At 54.5% G+C, this 19,378-nt stretch overlaps 1 protein-coding gene across 9 annotated transcripts; it reads right to left on the bottom strand.

The window, feature by feature from the left end:
- Positions 1–1,223: 1,223 nt before the first annotated feature.
- Carmil3 (capping protein regulator and myosin 1 linker 3) lies at positions 1,224–18,965 on the bottom strand. Of its 9 annotated transcripts, none has more exons than XM_085828647.1 (40): positions 18,851–18,965; positions 17,244–17,338; positions 16,940–16,990; positions 16,773–16,832; positions 16,574–16,689; positions 16,290–16,387; positions 15,966–16,036; positions 15,794–15,867; positions 15,487–15,562; positions 15,322–15,410; positions 14,718–14,812; positions 14,406–14,492; positions 14,127–14,236; positions 13,910–13,987; positions 12,790–12,866; positions 12,608–12,712; positions 12,446–12,515; positions 11,952–12,033; positions 11,755–11,851; positions 11,554–11,608; positions 11,305–11,477; positions 11,049–11,117; positions 10,764–10,857; positions 10,564–10,662; positions 10,128–10,256; positions 9,845–9,958; positions 9,239–9,414; positions 8,380–8,467; positions 8,111–8,245; positions 7,814–7,877; positions 7,272–7,480; positions 6,674–6,777; positions 5,537–5,852; positions 5,086–5,217; positions 4,232–4,298; positions 4,038–4,127; positions 2,466–2,608; positions 2,144–2,324; positions 1,896–2,015; positions 1,224–1,783 (listed from the first exon to the last, which is right to left on the bottom strand). In XM_085828647.1, exons 1-40 carry the CDS (start codon positions 18,888–18,890, stop codon positions 1,755–1,757), a joined length of 4,158 nt encoding a protein of 1,385 aa, XP_085684773.1. In that variant the 5' UTR covers positions 18,891–18,965; the 3' UTR covers positions 1,224–1,754. The 9 variants fall into 9 exon arrangements, with proteins under 9 accessions (XP_085684773.1, XP_085684776.1, XP_085684777.1 ...); XM_085828650.1 differs by having other exon boundaries at positions 2,466–2,584; XM_085828651.1 differs by having other exon boundaries at positions 2,144–2,318; positions 2,466–2,584.
- Positions 18,966–19,378: the final 413 nt, after the last annotated feature.

Raw genomic sequence — 19,378 nt, 5'->3', positions numbered from 1 at the left:
TCACTAGGACGCTGGCCATCCCTGTCCCTTAAACTGCTTATGTATTAAGGTAGAAACTATTAACTACCTCCCGAGTGCCAGAGACTGGTCAGGTACTGGGGCTTAGTCAGGATAGCTCTTGTGCCTAAGGAGGCAGAGACATATGAAATAGAAGGACCCACACGGAAATGTTAAGATAATATGAACGCTGTTAACTATATAACTATAACACATAGTTATGTTCAGGGTAAAATGGAGGCATAATGCAGGAATAAAGGTTCAATCTGAACTTCAAGGAAGGCATCCAGGATGTCAAAAGAGGCTTGGAGGGAGTTCCTGACATTTAAGATCATATTTGTTAGGCCATACCAGGAATGGTTAACATAAATACAGTATTTTCTTTTCATGTTGTAGAGACCTGTTCTGTATAAGCCACTCTATTGTGGAGGCTTTTCATTATTAGGAATATCCACTGGCAGGGCTTGGGGAGAGGGCTCAGCAGTTAGTTAGGAGGGCTGGTTGCTCTTCCAGAACCTGGGATCAACTCCCATCACCCACATGGCTGCTCACAACCACTTGTAACTGCAGTCCTAAGGACGCCAATGTCCTCTTTTTGCCTCTGTGGGTACTACATGCACAGACACACATACAGGCATGATGCCCAAGCACATGAGATAAAAATAAAGGATTAAAAAAAAGTTTTATCTACAGAGGGCTGGAGAGACGGCTCAGTGGGTTAGAGCACTTGTTGCTCTTGTTGCTCTTGCAAGGAAGCTGGGTTGGCTTTCCAACCCACATGGTGACTCACAACCATCTGTAACCTCGGTACTGGGTGATCTGATGCCCCCGTTTAGCCTACACACACACACACACACACACACACACACACACAGTCTAAAGGAGAGACATAGCCTATAGCTCAGCAGGAAAAGGCTACTGCCTCTGAGCCTGAGGACCCGAGTTTGATCCTGGGGACCCACAGAGTAGACAGAAAGAACTGACTCCCACAAGTTGTCTTCTGACCTCCTCATGCATGCTGGTCACATACATATACACAAAATAAAATGTTAAAAAGGGTACCCATAGGATAATGTAGCATTTAATATGATAGTGAACATATGTATGAACACGAGTACGCACATGGACACACACATGCACACAGGCTTCCCTGGTGCAATGACTGCCATCTTCTAATCCTAGCACAACCTCCAAAAAGCCAGAAAACCACTGTGTTTCCCCGTCATATTCATCTCTTCTACAGCCTTGATTCTGCAATAACCCGTGACTTGTCATCCTTTGTCAGCAATTCTGCTATTCCATCTTCTCTTGGAACCCCACATTCAGATGTGTGAGCTGTTCTTTACTTTCCCCAACTGTGGCCAAACCCTGGGGGCTCATGGGAAGAGGGGTGTGTGTGTGGGAAAAATGCAAAGCTTGCACAGCAGAGACCAGAGGCAGACAGTGATTTTTTTTTAATTCTATACAAGTGGGGAGAGAGCCCCTGGGCATAGAGGGGCAGAGGTTTACCCTCCCCCCAGGGAAGAGACAGCCTCTGCCCAAAGCTCTCCATCGAGACAGCTCCAGGCAGGTGTGACAGCCTCCCTGCTTCAGGTCACTCCCTCCCTTCCAGTCCCCACTCCTGCTCCCCTATGCCTTCTTAGTGCTGCTGCCCTGTAGGACGAGGGCTGGCACGGGATGGGAGAGCAGGGGTGGATGGGGCCTGAGTCCTTATGAGGCACATGTCGCGGAAGGCTGGGGAGGGTGTTCAGCAGCTGTCAGTCTGTTCCCGGTTCACTGGTTCCTGCTGGGGACAAATTCAGAGAACCCTGTTTCCTGGGCAAAGAGAGCCAGCCACTCAATATTTGGGCTCGAAGGGGCCATGTTTGACAGGTCAGTGGAAAGGGGACATGTCTCACCACAGACACCTGTAGGGTCAGGTGGTTGTCTCCTATCGGGTTCCAGTTTGTCACAGGACTGTGCTCGCCGTGTTCTCTTGGGTTTCAGGGGCGCTGTCCTGCGGCCCTGATCAGTGGGTCCTGAAATGAGAGTCACAGCAAGGGGCTCATGAAGTGGGTGCTCATCCAAGCTTCAGCCTCTGGTTGTTGCTTGTCTCTGTTCTAAGGTCCAGAAGGGGGAATCTGATGTGGGCACCAAGGCTTCTGACCTTGTCCTTCTGGCTCCTCTTGGTCTTGCTGTGAGCCCAGTCTCAGCCGGGGTTTGTTGGCTCCTGGGGCAGCACTGCTGCTCTCAGTCTCTTCTCTGCCTCCTGGCACCTGGGGGGCCCTGCGGCCCCTGGGCACAGCCACTGGCTTAGGGGGACGTGGACCTATGGGGGGCTCCTGTAGCTGGCAGTGAAAGGAAGATGTTGGGCCAGTCAGTTTCTGACTCTTTCTAAGGACCCCTCCCCCATTCACTGTTGACATTCCTAGGTCTTTCAGTATCGTTGCCCCTCAGAACACCTTCCCCGTCCATCTTCTGGCCTTCACCTTGGCATTCCTAGTGGGGACCATTCTCTCTGGGAACAAGGCTCCCTCCTTTTCCTCATCTCCATCCTGGGAAGCTGGGCTAGGGCTTTGGCAGCTGTGGTTTGCGGCACTCTCCTCAGCTGGGGAATAGTAGACAGGAGAAGCTATGGAAATGACATTTGTTCAGAGCCCTCCTGGTACTTTTCCCACGATGCCCTACAAAGCCAGGACTCTTCCCCCATCCAAACTCATTGGCTCCAGCATCTCTGTTGTCTTCCTTTATCCTCATATGTCCTAGCCACTGCTTTCCATCTGCCCTGAAGCCATCACCTGGGCCTGGCGGGACTCAGTCTTTTTTCCTACTGGAGCAGAGTCAGGATAAAAGACCTCCTGGGTCCACAGACCCAACAGTCTCGTCAGAACTGCAGTGCCCTAGGGCCCTGTCAAGGCTGCAGCCTGGAATTTTTTCAGCACTGCCTCCAAGTCTGATTTAGACAGTGGGAGCCTTAGGGAGAGATGCCTTATCACGTTTCCCTGTGACTTTAAGCCACGTGAGCACAAAAGAGGGGTAGACCTGACAGGTCTTGTGTCTGTGTCTCAGTGCATAGTGCAGAACCTGGCTAACTGTGGTTTACTAAATGAAGGATGCAGCCCTGCTTTGGATACTACATCTATAGTCTGGGGCCAGGGACAGGAAATCAGGAAAGCTGCCCCCAGCACTGGCTGGCCTTAGAGAATGGAGTGGATCTGGCAAGGCTTACACTGGCCACTATAGGAGAAGAAGGGAAAAGGACAGAAAGGAACAGGGGGGACAGTGGGGAGTCAGTGGCCCCCAAACCAGACCTGCCTGCTAGGCCCTAGCCTAGGAGTAGGAACTGGGGAGGTTCTGGGTCTCCAGAGAAATTTGGTCTGTGTTGATGCAACCAGGAGCCATATCCTGGGGTCTTTGGGAACTTGGGTTGATGCTGGGCTGTCTCGAATTTCTTTAGTGGCTTAGGCTGAAGGTCCCCTGAACCCAGAAAGGGGTGGGGGAATGTGACATCTAGAATAATTCCCTTCCTCTCCTGACCCAATCGTAAGGTAGGAAGTAAGTGACTGGTTTGAGGTCCCGGGTGACTGAGTGGGACTCACACTCAAGACTCTGATCTCTAAGACAGCCAATGCTGCTTCATCGGGGCGCTTTTCTGAGAACCATGAGCACAGGGTTGTAAGCAAGGCAGCAGTGTTTGAGGAGGTATGACACAGCGGATATCCGCTGGCCGCTGGCCTCGCCCCCTTTCATAGCTAAGGTGTGGAATGAGGCCTCCTTTATAGCTATAGGGCATCCCTTTGCTGACAGTGACCAGGGTACCACCTGTCTCAGAGAATTCTTCAGGACCATCCACAAAACATTTCTCATGTTTCCTTAACACTGGGGAAAACACCTGTGCTCTGAAGTTTGTCTTTTTTTTTTTTTGGATGTATCTTTAGACACGTTTACATGGTTGACTTCCCACTACCTCCCCTTGGGTGAACATTCCCCAGTGTAGGGGACCATGGCATTCATCTTTTTGAGCTTTTGGTGCTGCTGGCTGAGAAAGGGGCTTTACATACCTATGTGCCACGTGGCCTCTGCTCGGCGCATGGCGCTGAAGCTTGGCTTGGAGCTTTGTGGGGGCGGTGGTGGCTTCCAGGCTCCAGGCCCTGGAGTTTGGGGGAAGGGGGTGGGAAGCAAAAGGGGAGAAGGGAGGGGGAAATTAGGAGGCATTGGTGAGAGATGAGCTAAAGGAGGGAGCGGCCAACCTCACCTGCATCATCCGAAGAGCGCCGTTTCTGCCAAGCCTGGGTACTGTCCTCCTGGTCTGGGTCTGTGCCCTAAAAGCACAGTGGAGTCAGGTTGTGAGAAAGGTCTCCTCCACAGAGGGACTGCCGCTGACAAAGAGCTTCTCCTGAGAGGCTCCTGTCAGTCTCAGGTTACTAGTTCCTAGATACTAAGTTCCACTTTGTTTCCAAAGCCTAGTACCCATATCACCTTGGGGGCATAAGAAGGTTTACACCAATGAACATACTGGCAGCTTAATAGTTACCTGTTTTAGAAGAAAAATGAGCCTTTAAAGTGCCTGTGATTTTAAAGATGATAACAAATAGGTCCAGACTAAATTTGAAAGGTGAACTGACTTAAATAAAAATACTACGGAAATTTTAATTAGGTGCCTATGCATGAGGTAAAAAGTCATCATGAAGGGTGTAACACAAGCCACGGAAGTCTGGAAAACAGAGCGCTAAGATCAAGTATTTTAAGACCCTTCTCCCTATTTCACAAGCTCTAGTACAGTGGTTCTCAGCCTTTCTAATGCTGCGTCCCTTTAACACAGTTCCTCATGCTGTGGTGACCTCCGACCATAAAATTATTTTCATTGACACTTCATAACTGTAATTTTGCTACTGTTATGAATCATAATGTTACCTGTGTTTCCTAATGATCTTTAGGCCACCCCTGTGACCCCAGGTTGAGAATCACTGCTCTAATAGGTAAAGAAATGAGCCCTGGATTCCATGCCAACAATGTAGAAAGACACGTGCTTTGTCCAGTGACCATCAGGGATAAGGGAAGTGAGATGAGCCCACAGGGCCTTACATTTGCCACTCCAGGGACCCTCACCTCTCGTTTTCCATCAAAGCTCCACCCTTTGGTTCTTCCCAAGCCGGGAAGGGCAACGCCGCCGTGCACCCTTGGTTGCTGCGCTGTCCCAGGGGCTGGGGCTCCCTCTCCTGCCTCCAACCTCTCTGTGCCCTAGAACAAAGTCTCTTGTTAAAGGCATGGGAAGATTTCTAGGCATCAGGGGAGCTGTGGGGACACCTGAGGCATCAGGGAGACCCTAGCTCTGGGGGAAGCCCTGCCTACACATAGGAGGAAATCCTTCCAACATCTTCATTTGTATACAGCATATTCTGGATCATTCTCAAGAAGAAGGGAATTTGAATGACCAGTGTTCTCCAGAGCGAGCCCCACGTCCTAGTATTTTTCCATGAAGGTTGGGTTAGGATCAGGGAGTGGAGCCCTGTGTGGGCCAGGAAAAAGTGGGGTGGTGTAGCACTTCTGGCTCACTTACCATCTTCCTGCAGAAGGAAGATCCTCGGGCCCCTCCAAATCCAGGAAGGAGGCTGCTCTCTTCCTCTGGGCTCCAACAAGGAGATGAGTTATTGCCAAGGCTTGGGGGGTCTGGGCTGGGCGGGCTCTCCTGAGTTGGGGGTGGGGGTGGGGGTGGAGGGAGGAGGAGCCCAGCAGTGGGGGAACCTGGTCCCCTGTCCCCTTTGAAGCTCCTGGGCCGGCGGAAGTGAAACAGGCCTCGCCTCCTCTTCTTCTGGAGTGGAGGCAGCGGTGGCTCTGAGAGGCCTGGTCTCATGGTCCTCAGAGTCCGGGGATAGCTGGGTGGGGTTGGGAGTGGGTAAGTGACAAGTGCCACATGCAGGGCGCAGGGTGGAGCTGGTGCTGGTGCTTTCTGAGTATGACAAGCATCCTGCTCTCCTCTGTCACCTAGTCTTCCCTGCACCCTCGCTTGGTTCTCAGGCAGTGAACCCCCAAAAGCGTCTGTCAGAAACCATCAGTGGCCTCTTGAACCCAAATTGACTATTTCCCCAGGCCCCCTCCTAATCCCTTCTTTCAGCTTCTCCAAATGACACGACTTCTGTACAGTCCCTGGGGAATCTGCAGGACAGGACAGTGATAGAGCAGGGTTTCATACTGTAAAGGGCACCCATCTGGGGCCTGTCACCCCTGACCTGTCCCTAACCCCAGACTCTAACCAGCAGGAGATGCTGGCTCCATATTTTTCAGCCATCGTCAGGAGATTCCCAGGCTGGGAAACTAGAGGATGGGTGGGTCAGGAGGAGAACCTGAGGAAATTTGGAGAGACTGGCTAGGGCGGGTTCTCAACTTGTGGGTTGTAACTCATTTGGAAGTGAGCGACCCATTCACAGGGGTCTCATCTTAGATACCTGCATATGGGATATTTCCATTAAGATTTGTAACAGTAACAAATGTATGAAGTAGAGACAAAATAATTTTATGCTTGGGGGTCACCACAACATGAGGAACTGTATTAAAGAGTCCCAGTGTTAGGAAGGTTGAGAACCACTGTGCAAGATGAGCTCTGTTGTTGGTGAGTCTCCCCTGGAAGCTAGAGGAGTTTGTGGCCAGCTTGTGTGTGTGTGTGTGTAGGGGGCTGGGGCTGGAATGTGGGTCATACCTGGAGCTTTCGTCCATGACCCTTCTGCTGAAGAAGTCTTCCAGCCCCTCATCTAGACGGGTGGCCATCCCATTCTCCTGTCGAGGTCCAGGCACTGGCACCTGCTGGGAGGAGACTCAGGTGCAGGATGTTCCATCTCCTGTCCTCTCAGGTCTTTCCAGGGCCGTCCCCTTTAGACTTGGCCCCAGGAAATTTTAGACTCCAGTTCAACAGGACATTTCCTAAGCTTATAGGCTCTCAGCTTTATCCATCACCCCAATTAAAACATTACTGTCACTAGCTGGCAAGATGGGTTTATCTCCCTTCCCTCTTTCCTCCCTTCCCTCCTTGTTTCTCATCTTCCCCTCCTTCCTTTTTCAGACAGGGTGGAAAATTTCACTGTGTTGTCTAGGCTGGTTGTGAATTTGTGGGCTCAAGTGACCGTCCTGCCTCAGTCTCCCGAGTAGCTGGGACTATTGGTTTATGCCATCGCACACACAAAGGACAGACTTCTTATCAAATATATGCTGGCCCTTGCCAATCTGGGTCCTAAAGCTTGGAGCCTCAGCTCTGGCATTGCCAAGGAAAGCAGGCTCTGTTGTAGGCTGTTGGCACTTACACTGGGCCGGCCAGGTCCTGGGGGGGTGGTCCTGGGAGGCCTAGGCCTCCCTTGTGTTTGATGCCTTAGTTTATAGCCATGGGTAGGTAGCTCAGATAGGCCTTCCCAGGAGCCACTTGCTGTGGGCTGGCTGGCTCCAAGTCCTGAGAACCAGCCAGGAGGGATCCCCAAACTTCCCAGTTGGCTTTCCATGTCCTGAGGGCTCCCACCTGTGGGTGCAGTAGTGTTATAAGGAGAGGAATGGAGAGGCGGAAGAAAGAAAGGCGAGGAGTGCCTGGCAAAGGGTCCAGTGTGGAGGAGGTTAGACCAGTGGTTTTCAACTTCCCCTAATGCTGTGACCCTTTAAATACAGTTCCTTATGTTGTGGTGACCCCCAACCATAAAATTATTTTTATTGCTACTTCATAACTATAATTATTTTTCTATTTTATGAACCATAATGTAAATTATATGTGTTTTCCAGTGGTCTTAGGGGACCCCCGTGGAAGGGTCACAACCCACAGGTTGAGAACCACTGCATTAGCCTGTGGCTGTAAACTCACTGATGAAGGCAGACACTGGCCGGATCTTCCGGCAGCGTTTCTGCTTTTTGATGGCCATAGTGTCCTGCAGAAATGGAGACAAAAAGTGACCAGACCCTCAAAGCTTTTTCTTTAGAGTCCACCCTGCCTCAGGCTGAGGATCTGGAATGAGGGAAGAGTCTGGACAGGCACGGAGGAGGAGAGGCTTGGCACAGGGAGGTGGAGTCCGAGAGGTGGTGGTGGTGGTGGGGTGACCGCAGTTGCGTAGGTTCAGGGAGAGGACTCAGGTGAAAGCAAGGAGGGAAGACTGGGGCTCACGATGTTGGTCCCAAGCTCATCATCCGTTTCCTCGTGGTCATGGTTCCTGCCTCTGCCTCGGGAAGATGGATCCTGCCCTTGGCTTGCCCCTCCTGGTGGATCTGACAGTGTCCTCAGCTGGGTCAGGTGCCGGGCCTGAGGAAGGACAGCCATCATCAAGACCCTGAGGAACGTGCTGACTTCCCTGATCCTGGAGGCGGGGCTTAGAGAGCCAGGAGGGTGCCAGGGCAGAGGGAAGACCTGAATTCATTTGGGATCAGCATGTTTACCAGGCTCTTGTGGGAGTGGTACAGCTCCTGGAGGATCTCATCCACTATGGAGTTGGTCAAGTAGGTGACGACGGAGAGCTTCACCTCGCTGTAGGTATAGGTGGGGCTGTTCAGCTACTGCCTGACCCCTGGGCTTCCACCCCTTCTCTCCCCAGATGCCTGAGAATGGACCAGCTGGCTGGGCTGCCCACAGAGAGCATAGTTGCCGTAGGCAGCACCTTGGGTCCAGGATACCCATATCTCTACAGACACGTGTGCAGGACTCAGACAGTGATCAATTCAGCAGACACACCTTTCAGCCTAGGTGTGTATGGGCAAAGAGGAACTGAAGGAGGAGGAGGAAGGAACGAGGAGGTTCCATGTCAGGAGCACCAGCAGCACGGAGCTAGGTGAACTGGGTGCTACGTAAGCCGTGAGTTGGCTGTTTCACAATGCGTACACTAACTCTCAGTGTAGTTACTTTAGTCAGTGGTAGTGCCTACATCCAAATGAAATGAAGGGGGGGGTCTAACGAAGATCAGGAAGAAGGGGGCATGTTCATACTCCTGATTTACACCCTTTCCTTTGTCCATGTCTCCGAGGAGACTGTGTTCTGCTTTCAGGAGGGGATTCCTGGTATATATGTAGTATCTAGGAGTATATACCTATCTATGGGCCACCCTGACCTCTTGGACTCCATCTCAGCCCCCAGATTTCTAGGGCAAGCACGAGTCAGACCCTAAATAGCATGACTGCAATAGTTAAAGATTTATCCCTTATAATGGAAGGCTCTCCATTCATTATTCATCGCTGATAGCTCCAAACTCCCTAAGTGCTCTGGGCCAAATCCAGCCTCCTCCACCCCATGCCCGGCTCTCACTCCAGCTTGTTCTGAATGTCCTGTCCCGCCTGCTCCAGCAGCGCTCCGCGGATGAAGTTCCGGGGCACAGTGACACGTTCTGCCACGTTGCTCAGCATCTTGTTGTGACCTTCTGCCACCCGCATGGCCACAGGGCACAGTTCCTGTGTTAGGCTGACCATGGACTCCAGAATCACCTGTTGAGGAAGAAGGAGTCCCAAGTGGGGGAAGATCAGCGCTAGCACCACAGTGGAAGTCGTTAGCCCATCTATCTAGCTCCCCTTGGTGAGACAGAGGGACCTGATTAGGTCACACAACCATTAGTGTCAGAGCCTTGGAGAGCCAGGGTTCTCTGCCTCGATCAGTGCCCTTCCACCCTGCCATCCTGACAGGGGAGAGTCAGCCCAAGGATCAGAATCCTGGAGAAGGAGGGGTTGGAGGAGGTCAGGATCCAAGGCTTCAACTAGAAGAAAAAATAATTCTAAGGCTCTAGGTGTTGCAGGCACAGAGGAGTATGGGAGCGTCTCCATTCTATTTCCTTTGTGCCCTCTGGTCTCTTTGCTCTGACTTCTGTTTTAGTCAACACTGGGCTCCCACCAATGGCCTCCTTCCCCTCCCAGAACTTGCCTGAAGCTCCTTGTCCACAGCTTTGGATACCTCACTGGCTACCGACTCTAGTCTCTGCCGCACAGGCCCATCGTTGGCCAACACGTGACCCAGCTCATAGAGGCTGGGAAAGAGCTGGGAAGGAAGAGGTTCTCTTCAGAGGCCAGAATCGGGCCCCACTAGGTCCCCAGGCTACGAGGACACATGCACGGAGCAGTGCTTAGATGCTCCTGGTGAGCATCCAACTGAGTGGCCTTCTTGGCTTTCCAGACTGTAGGGAAGGGTGGGGCTGTGGAGGGCTCACCGCCCGGGAGTTCTTGGCGTCCTTGATGAGGTCCCGGGCATAGAGCAGCTCATCTTGCACTGGCTCCAGGGGACATAGTCTCAGGGCCCGCACCTCCTCCTGCACTCGCCCACACAGCCGCTGCAGCATCTGAAGCACAGTGGCCAGAGGGTCGGGGGTCCCAGGTCAGACCCTTTGGGCCATGCTGCGCACTCATAGCGTTGGTGATACCTCTGTACGGCCCGCTTTCTCTCCTCTGAATGCCCTTCCTGAATACCTAGTTGAGCCCCTGGAATGCTCTGTACCCCCTGGCTGCTATTTGCCTGCGTGTATTTGGGGCCCATCATCAGATTATCTCTTTTCTCAGGTCCAGTCTGGGGCACCATGTGATGCCTATGCATCAGCACGTCACGTCTGTACCCTGCATGCCCCTTGTTCCTGGGAGGGAGGTGTTTACTTGCTCGGCGCTGCTGGTCACCAGGCCCTGCTGCAGCCTGAAGGCTTGCTCCTGAGGGCATGTCTGGGAGTGGTTGTTCCTCACCAGGCACCACTGGATCTAGAGATGATGGAGTGGGAAGGTTCAGGGTTGAGGATGTGGGCTGCTGCCTCTCCACCCCCCTGCTCTCTCACCCTGCTTAAAGAAATGTGACCCTTCACCTTCTGCCACACATCCTCAGTGCGCTCAGGGGCACTGCGGTAAGCTTGAGAGATGTCGCTCACAGGGAAGGACATGAAGCGCAGTGTGTGGTTGCTATGAAACAGTAGTATATATAGTTAGATGGGAAAAGAGACAGAGGGGAGCCCCGCCCCCAAGCCTCTTCTTGCTCATTCTTTCCCTATCCTGTAGGTCAGGGAACTGGGATGGACCTAGGGTAGTTTAATCTTAGTCCTAGCACAGGGAGGCTGGGGGCCTGTGTCAGGACAGAGCTCTGATCTACTCACCTCTCCAGGGCCCTTGCAATGTCCAGGAAGCCCAGGGCAGACGTATTGTTCCGATCCCATAGTATAGTTCTGAGGGAGGGTGAACACTCAGTAAAGACCAGAGGTGTGACCTTCTTTGAGCCTCCCCCTCCGCCCCCCAACGAGGCCGACTCAGACATGGTTCCGGAAATGGAGGGCACAGAGGCCAAAAGGGAAAATACGCATATGTGTCAGCGGGTCAGGGATCTAGGTTGAGGGGTAGAGATGCGCGCCTCACCTGAGGGAAGAATTTATCTGCAGCGCCTTCGACAGCATCTTGGCCCCGATGTCCTCCATGCCGTTGCCACTCAGATCCACCTTGGCCAGGCAGGTGTTGCTGCCCAGGGCATTGATAAGGATGCTGGTGCGAAGCTTCAGCCTGGAGTCTGCCACGGACAGCGACTGCAGGGACTGAGTGGGAGAACGGAGGTCAGGGTGGGTCCCCATACCACCCACCCACAGGTCCCTCCTAGGCCGGGTCACTCACACAGTCCTCTTCTTGGATCAACTGCACCAGCTTATGCAGGATCTCTTCCAAAGTCCTGTTGGAAGTCGGGGTCAGAGTAGGAGGGGAGGGGGACCAGGGACTTGCTATTAGAGGAGGAGAAGGGTGGCCAGAGGTCATCCAGTAAGCCAAGAGGACTGGTGGATGGCAGGAACAGGGGCTGTGGGCATAGGAAGGGCTCACTTGGCCTTGACATTGAAGTTCTTTCCTAGGAATAGGTGCTTGAGGGATTTGTTCTTGCCAAGTGCAGGCACCAGCGTCAGGAGGTCTGAGTCAAACCCTGTTTAGTAGATGGGAGAGTCCCGGCCTTGAGGCCCAAGGTGAAGAGAAGAAGTCTCCTCGGGGCTTCACCCCTATGCTCAAAGAGAGGTCTTACTCACCATTATCAGACAGATCTAGGCTGCCTATACAGGTGACAGCCCCCAGCTGCTCCTGCAAGGCCTGGGCTCCTGCTGAGCGGAGCTGCAGGGACAGGGAGTCGGGGTGAGAGGCCAGAGAGGGTGGATGGATGACCATGTTTAATCTTTAGGGAACGTGCTAGTCACTCAAGGGCCTGTCTGTAAACCTCACTACACTGTATCCACCTCTAGGGGTTTCTTATCCTCTCCCTCAAAAGCCAGCTGCTCTGCTGACAGCTCGCTCCTGCCCTCTGCTGGGCAAGCCTGGTATCAGCCACCCAAAGCTTTAGGGTCAGAGAGATAGTCTTGAACTTGGATGGCCAGTTTCATAGGAAAAGGGGTGTGGTCAGTCTAGAGAGCTATTCCCTGTCTCTGCTCTCCGCTGTGTGTGTGTGTGTGGCGGAGTGGTAGCATAGAGCTCCGTCTTGACTGAGGGACACTGGTCTGGTGGCTGGGACAGGGGAGACATGGCTCACCTCACAGCTGCTAAGGTCCAGGTGCAGATCGCTGAGGTGACTGTTGAGGGAGAGGCCCTGAAGAAGTGCCCTGTAGTGGGAAGGTCAGTAGGCCCACCTTTACCCCTCCCCAAACACTTCCACGGCTCCCCTGGGCATCTTCCAACCCTTCACCCACCCAACCTGAGGGCCTCCAGGGGCAGCCTTGTGGCTGACAGGTTGACATGGCTCAGGGTGTAGACGCTGCTGAAGAATTGCTTGAAGGCTGGCGGGGCCTCCCGGCCCTTCCTGTGGAGATCCCGGGAGTCAGTAGGGGAGGGCTACGGGCATGGGTTCCTCATCCCTCCCGGCCCCGTCGCCCCCACCTGTGGGAGCAGCTGTTTCGAGCCAGGTTGAGGTAGGTGAGGTGAGAGCAGCAGCCATGAAGGAGGGCGCCCAGAAGCTGTGGAGAGATGCAGCGGCTCTTAAGATCTCGGACCCCCATCCCGTTCCCGGCATTCCTTTCTCTGAGGCTCCACTGAGAACACCCGTTCAGCCTTTTAAAACCCCACCTTGCAGTTTGGAGCTGTGAAGAAAGGATGGACCATCTAAAGACTGCCATATCCAGGGATCCATCCCATAATCAGCTTCCAAACGCTGACACCATTGCATACACTAGCAAGATTTTGCTGAAAGGACCCAGATATAGCTGTCTCTTGTGAGACAATGCCGGGGCCTAGCAAACACAGAAGTGGATGCTCACAGTCAGCTATTGGATGGATCATAGGGCCCCCAATGGAGGAGCTAGAGAAAGTACCCAAGGAGCTAAAGGGAACTGCAACCCCATAGGTGGAACATTATTATGAACTAACCAGTACCCCAGAGCTCTTGACTCTAGCTGCATTTGTATCAAAAGATGGCCTAGTCGGCCATTACTGGAAAGAGAGGCCCATTGGACTTGCCAACTTTATATGCCCCAGTACAGGGGAATGCCAGGGCCAAGGGGTGGGGGTGGGTGGGTGGGGGACTGGGGGGGGGAGTGTATTGGGGACTTTTTGGATAGCATTGGAAATGTAATTGAGGAAAATACCTAATAAAAAAAATTAGAGTTAAAAAAAAACCCACCTTGCTCTTCGGATGCGGAGGGTAGGGGTGGGGGGTATGTAGGGACGTGGAGAGACTCACAGGCCATGTTTGTATTTGTAAAACAAGACTTGCTGCTGGCTCCAAGGAGCACTTTCTTAAGTTAGGGGAAATGTCCTTTCCTGCTAGTGGACATAGAGCCCTGTGCCAGGAACGGAGTGAGGGTCTATTTTTAGGCAAAGCCAGCGTGACCTTGTGATCTGAATGAAGTGCATATACGGTCTAAACTGTGCATGAACCCGAAGTCACCCTTGTACCACCGTCCATGTCTGTGCTCAGGGAAGGAGGGTGAGATGGAAGGCCCCCTCCTGACTTTTCTCAACCCTTTCTGTCTGGCTCCCTCCACCACCAACCTCTCCTCACCATGTCGACGGCACAGTCAGTCCCTGAAAGGTCCAGGTGTACCAAGGCGTTGGGTTGGGCCAGGAAACTATAGAGGGCCTGAGAAAGAAGCAATAGAGGAAGAGAAATGCGTGGACGCATCTCCCTGCCCCCAGGGGCCATGGGGGGAGTGGCTCCCTGGCCCCCGAATCCCAAGCATGCTTTTGTAGGTGTTTGAGGCTACATTCCATGGACTCACATTGGCCTCGTCTGTGGCAAGCAGCCCTGGGTTCTTGCTCAAGTCCAGGTATCGGAGGGAGCTGGCAAAGGCTGGGTTGGCCCCGAAGGTCTGGCCCAGTGCCTGGAGCCCTGAGCACAGCAGGCACTGGGCTGGGTTAGTCCCCATCCCTACCTCATCCTCTTCACGATCCCCCCTCCCCCCTCCAGCCCCTTATGATTCCTTTCCCTCGGTGTGCAAGTGTGTGGGCACACCTCTAGGGCTCAACATCTCAGAGGCCGGGGGTCCTGGTGTGAGTACCTCGAGGAGAGATGGCAGTCTTGGCCAGGCACAGTTTGGTGAGGCCCGTAGGGAAGCAGAGGAGCTGCTGGCTCAGGCTGAGGAAACCTGAAGAGTGGAGGAAGCGGGCTGGCGAATGGCCGCCAGCGGGGGTGAGGTGGCGTGGTGAGGCAGGGGCTGGAGTTGGGTGAAGGCCTGGGGTCAAGGATGAAGGTGCTTGGGCTTGGGGCGATCTTCAGGCTGCCAAGGCTCTATTTAGACCTAGGTTTGGGCTCTGGGCTGGGGTAAGGGTCCGCAGTGCAGTGGGGGATAGGATTCAGGGCTGGGGCTCACCCTTGTCCTCGATGGGGTTGTGGGACAGAATGAGCGCATGCAGCACACAGCTCCCGTTCTCCCCAAACACCCCGGCCAGCTTCTGGACAAAGTCCCTTCAGGGAAGGGGAGGAAGGATTTGTCCTGAGCTGAGCCCCAAGTCTCCAGCCCCTGGCTGGCCCCCCTCCCCAAATCCTATCTGCTTGTCGGGCTGGGTCTATAATGTTAGAGGGCCCCATGGTGGAGGAACAACTTGGGGCTAACCAGGGTGGTTTTTCACTCAGGAGTCTGTGGGAGCTGGAAGGTGGGCCTGCCTCCTGCATTCCATACTCCAGCAGGATGTGCTGAGGTAAAGCCCCACTTTGGATTCTTAAGATGGGGGCAGCCCACCCTGCTTGGATGTTGGTGGGATACGAAGTGCATTGTGGGGGAAAGTAAGTTGTGGTGACAAGAGATCTGAGGCCATTTGACCTCCAGCCTGCCTTGTGCCTGTCTAAGCACCAGCCTCTACTGTAAAGTGTGGAGCTAGATGAAACAGCCCAGGGGCTCATATCATGCTCTGATGTGCCATGGCTCTAACACTAGTGAAGAAGGTATAACTGCCCACGGAGGAGCCTGGCCTCACGTCTTAAGCCCAGCATTGTCCAGCACCAGCTCTTCGAGGCTCCCCGACTTGCTGAGGGTATGTAGCACCTGTTCTAGCACTTCTGAGCCCTGGGGACAGAGGGGTCCTGCAATCAAGAGCCAAGAAGGGCACTACTCTGCCCGCCTCCCCAGCCGTCATCCTTACCAGTCTCAAGTCTTTGCAGTAGAGTTTGGTGAACCACTGGTTGTAGGCCAGGGCGGCCACCATAAGGGCCAGATCTCTGGGGATATCCGATAGGACAAGAAAAGATGAACCGGTGGCCAGGGCAAGAATGAAGAGTCTAAGGATGGGATGGCTGGGCTGGGGAAAGCTAGATGGGTGGGTGGAGGTGGGCTAGGTGGTAGAAGTTCAGGGGTAGAGCAGGAGCTGTGTGTAGGACCAGAGGAGGAACCCTGAGAGGGACAAGCCATGTCTGGGGATTTGGGGGTTAAGTTTCTGCCCATCTGCTTACCGGCTCTCCAAGTGGCTGAAATCCAAAAGATTGAACTCTCGGTTATCCTCAGCATGGTAGATGGTGTCCACATCCTTGGAGAGGTGGAAGTGGCTCACATTTGCTTCAACCCCCTCCCCCGTCCCCTCCCCGAGGACCCCACCTATCCCTGCCAAGTCCCTGCCCAACGCACCCATTGCACCTCCTCTCGGCAGTGGAGTCCATTGTAGTCACACAGGGCAGCGTAGGTCTCAGAGAAGCCACCTGTAGGGCAGGAGATGGGTGGCTGCCATGTTGGTGAGGGGGATGGGAAATCGTCTTGGGCTTCAAGGTACAGTCAAGGTCATTGCATGTGCTCATGTCTGAGCATCCTTCCATGCCATAAACCTCTCGTGGTCCAGGAAGCTGACGTCCTCAGGATGGGCAAAGGCCCCTCAGGCAAAATCCATGCCCGGAGGGTTCTGGATATAGGGCAGGGTGCTCCAAGACCCATGCTTTCATGTCTGCCCCTGCTTACCACACACACTGTGAGTGGTAGACGTGGAAGTTTCCGAGTTGGGAGATGTGTCTCGGGGCCCCTCTGGGGTGTCCGCATTTCCACGCCGGATCAAACACCTGGAATGTGAATAAGTCGTTCCAGAGAAAGGTGAAAAGAGACTCAGTGCTTCCTGCATCATGGTGTGTGAGTCTCCAGGGAAGAGCAGAGAGAGCAAGCATTCTCGTTCCAGGAGACCAGATCAACAGGAAGGAGAAATCTACCTTTAGTCTAATCCTTTGGGAGACCCCTTGTCTGCCACTCACCCAGGGCCAGGGCAGACCTTGGAGAGGGCAGAGCTCACATGCCGCGTCACCTGGTCCACACTCTCGGCGGATGGCAGCCGCATGCTCACCGTGCCACGCTCAGTCTCCACCAGGATCTGAGGGGAAGGGAGCAGTAGAGCCTCAGATGTCCGTTCCTTCTTCCAGGCGGCCCAGCGGTGGCCTGGGACCCGGTACTCACCTGATTCTGACTGAGTGTGTTGAAGGCACGGATCTCCAGGACATTGAATGAGCTTTCCACCTGGTGGGGAGGGGTGGGGAGGATGCTCAGCTCCTGGTAAGGGCCTGTTTCTAGACTTGAAGGGAGTATGCCAGGCAAGCCCCCTCCACCCCAGGAGCCTGACTTACCTTAGCTGGAACTTTAAGGGGAAAAAGGTGGAGACGCCAGGAAGTCAGGGCCTGCAGAGCAGAACAGGAACAGCTTAGTGTAGCCTCTTGGGACATAGGGCCTTTGTCATCTTTTAGCTCCTCAGCTTGGTCCCAAGATACCTCACCCCCTGCATTTCTCCTGTTCACCTTCGGACCCTGAACACTAACCCAGCCTGGTTCTGCCCTCTCCCTTAGGTTTTGTCTCCTCAGCACCACCCCAGCTGATCCTCTTGCCCAACTCCCTTGCCTGCTTCCTCTCCTCCCCCGGGACCGATGCTCTCACCAGCACTCGGTCCTCGAACTTCTTGGGTTTTGTCTCCAGTTTCACACGATGCTGCTGGAGCACAGCCCCCTGGCTCAGGCACCTCCGGATGCTGTCTGCAGATGGGTAGGACCTGCTCAGAACTTTCTCTTACCCCTACCACCCTGACTCCGCTCTCCAGAGAGGGACAGATGAGAGGAGAGAAACAGAGACACGTAGGTACTAGATAGGGAGGTATGCATGGAGCAGAGATGGTCCTTTTTTGGGTGACTTTGATGTGGGAGGAAAGTAGGGAGAAAACCCTGGCTCCTGGTGTCCCTGAGTCAGGGGACAGTTGCTGAGTGGCACTGTCTGTGGGAACATGTCTTACACTTCTGAAGGTGTGAAGGATTTTCCCACCCACCCATGCACTACAGTAACCATCAACACTTATGCAGTGAGTCTCTCTCTCTCTCCCTCCCTCCCTCTCTCTCTCTGTCTCGCTCTCTCTCCCTCTCTGTAGGGGTTTGGAGTCGGGAATAGGAATGTCCCTTGACTGTACCTTAGGTGCTCTGGGGTATGAGAATCTGCTTTTTATTATGGCTGCATGCCTGTCTTCTGATGATGGCAGTATGGCATTTGTGGGGACAGGAAAGTGTGAATGAGTGCTGGCTTGCATATGAAAGGGGAACGGTGCCAGACAGTTCTTGTGAGGAGGGTGGGGTGAGAGAAGGGTTTAATGTTCCAGTGAGCCCATATCCGTTTTCTGACAGACCCATCCAAGTATTGTGTGTGTGTGTGTGTGGTGTGCATAGATGTGTGCAGTTTCTGTAAGATGTGTGTACAAACATCTCGTGACTGTGCATGTGTAGGTGTCAGAGATCTCCAGAGTGCAATAGAGCTCTGAGTATCCTTGAGCGTCCTGCTTTCTGCATGGGCTAGCCTGTGCTCCTGCCTTTGAGGATCAGGGTTGTGGCAGGGCTGGGGGGGTCTGGGGGGGATTAGAGGAAAAACATCTGGGAATCACTGGTCCAAAGAGGTCTTGAGATGTGTATGGATGGTGGGTGAGGAGAAGGGGGCAGGCTGGGATGGGGGCTGTTGGAAATGAGCCGCAGAAACCTAGCTTTTGGTTTTAGCTTCAGTCGGGGCCACTGCCTGGACTCCCTCCTATGCCCCACTGGCCTAGGCGCTAGGGGCCTCTCTAGGGCCAGTTCCGGGGCGGGGCCGGGAGGAGGGAGGGTGTTGAGATAAGCAGCAGTCAGGACCAGGGGCAGCTCCCAACGCCTGGCCCCGCCCGGCGAGGGTGGGAGAAAGCTGGGACTCTCCGGAGGGAAGACTGGATGCTTTGCAGAGGGGTGGGTCAAGAACGCTGAGAATCAGCCCCCAAGAGCGTCAGGGAACTGCTCCTGTCACCGAAGAGCGGGACGGGCGGCTCCGGGACAGGAAGGTTCTGATAGGGTGAGGCGAGTGGGGCAGAGAAGGATGCTCCTCGGAAAGCAAAGCTGGGTCTAGAGATTCAGAGGAAGGGACTGCCTAAGAGCGAGGGATGCGTGAGGGGGCGGGAGGCGCCGGGCTGGGGTGTACCGCAGGAAAGCACTGGGTCTGGATGCTCGCGGACCGGGTGTCCGGAGATGAAGGCAACCTCGTACCTTGCAGCTCGCGGGTGAGCTCCACGCTGGCCTTGGCCATGGCGGCCGCCGCTGCTGCCGCCGCCGCCGCTGCTGCTGCTGCAGAGAAGCCGCCGCCGCCGCCGCCTCCCGAGAGGCGCCGCACATGCTAGTCCCGGCTCCGGCAGGGCCCGGCGCTGAGCGCTGCAGTAGCGGCGGAGCCCGCTCCCGTCAGGGGCGGCTGCGCGAGCGCTCCTCCCCCCGGCTACTGAGCGCTGGGTCTCCCGCCCCTCCCGGAGAGTTGGCCAATGGAGCATGCGCGCTGAGCTTCCGAGCCGCGTGAGACCCCGCGCGCGCTCGCGACGACCCCTCCCGCGGACTACCTCGTGAGAAGCCCGGAGCGCGGCGCCTGGTGTCCGAGCTATCTCAGGGGCGGGGTGCAGCGTTTCTTCTGGCGTGCCACCCACGCCTCGGCCACCCGGAGCAGAATTCTTCAATTTCTTTGTTTATGTGCTTCGGTACCCCTCCCCGGGTCATTCTTGTATGGCCCCGCCCTCCCACTCCTTCCAG

Source organism: Mus caroli, unplaced genomic scaffold (genome assembly GCF_978045245.1).
Source record: "Mus caroli unplaced genomic scaffold, Mus_caroli_1 scaffold_12, whole genome shotgun sequence".
Taxonomy (NCBI): domain Eukaryota; kingdom Metazoa; phylum Chordata; class Mammalia; order Rodentia; family Muridae; genus Mus; species Mus caroli.
This window is presented reverse-complemented; position numbering and strand designations above follow the sequence as displayed.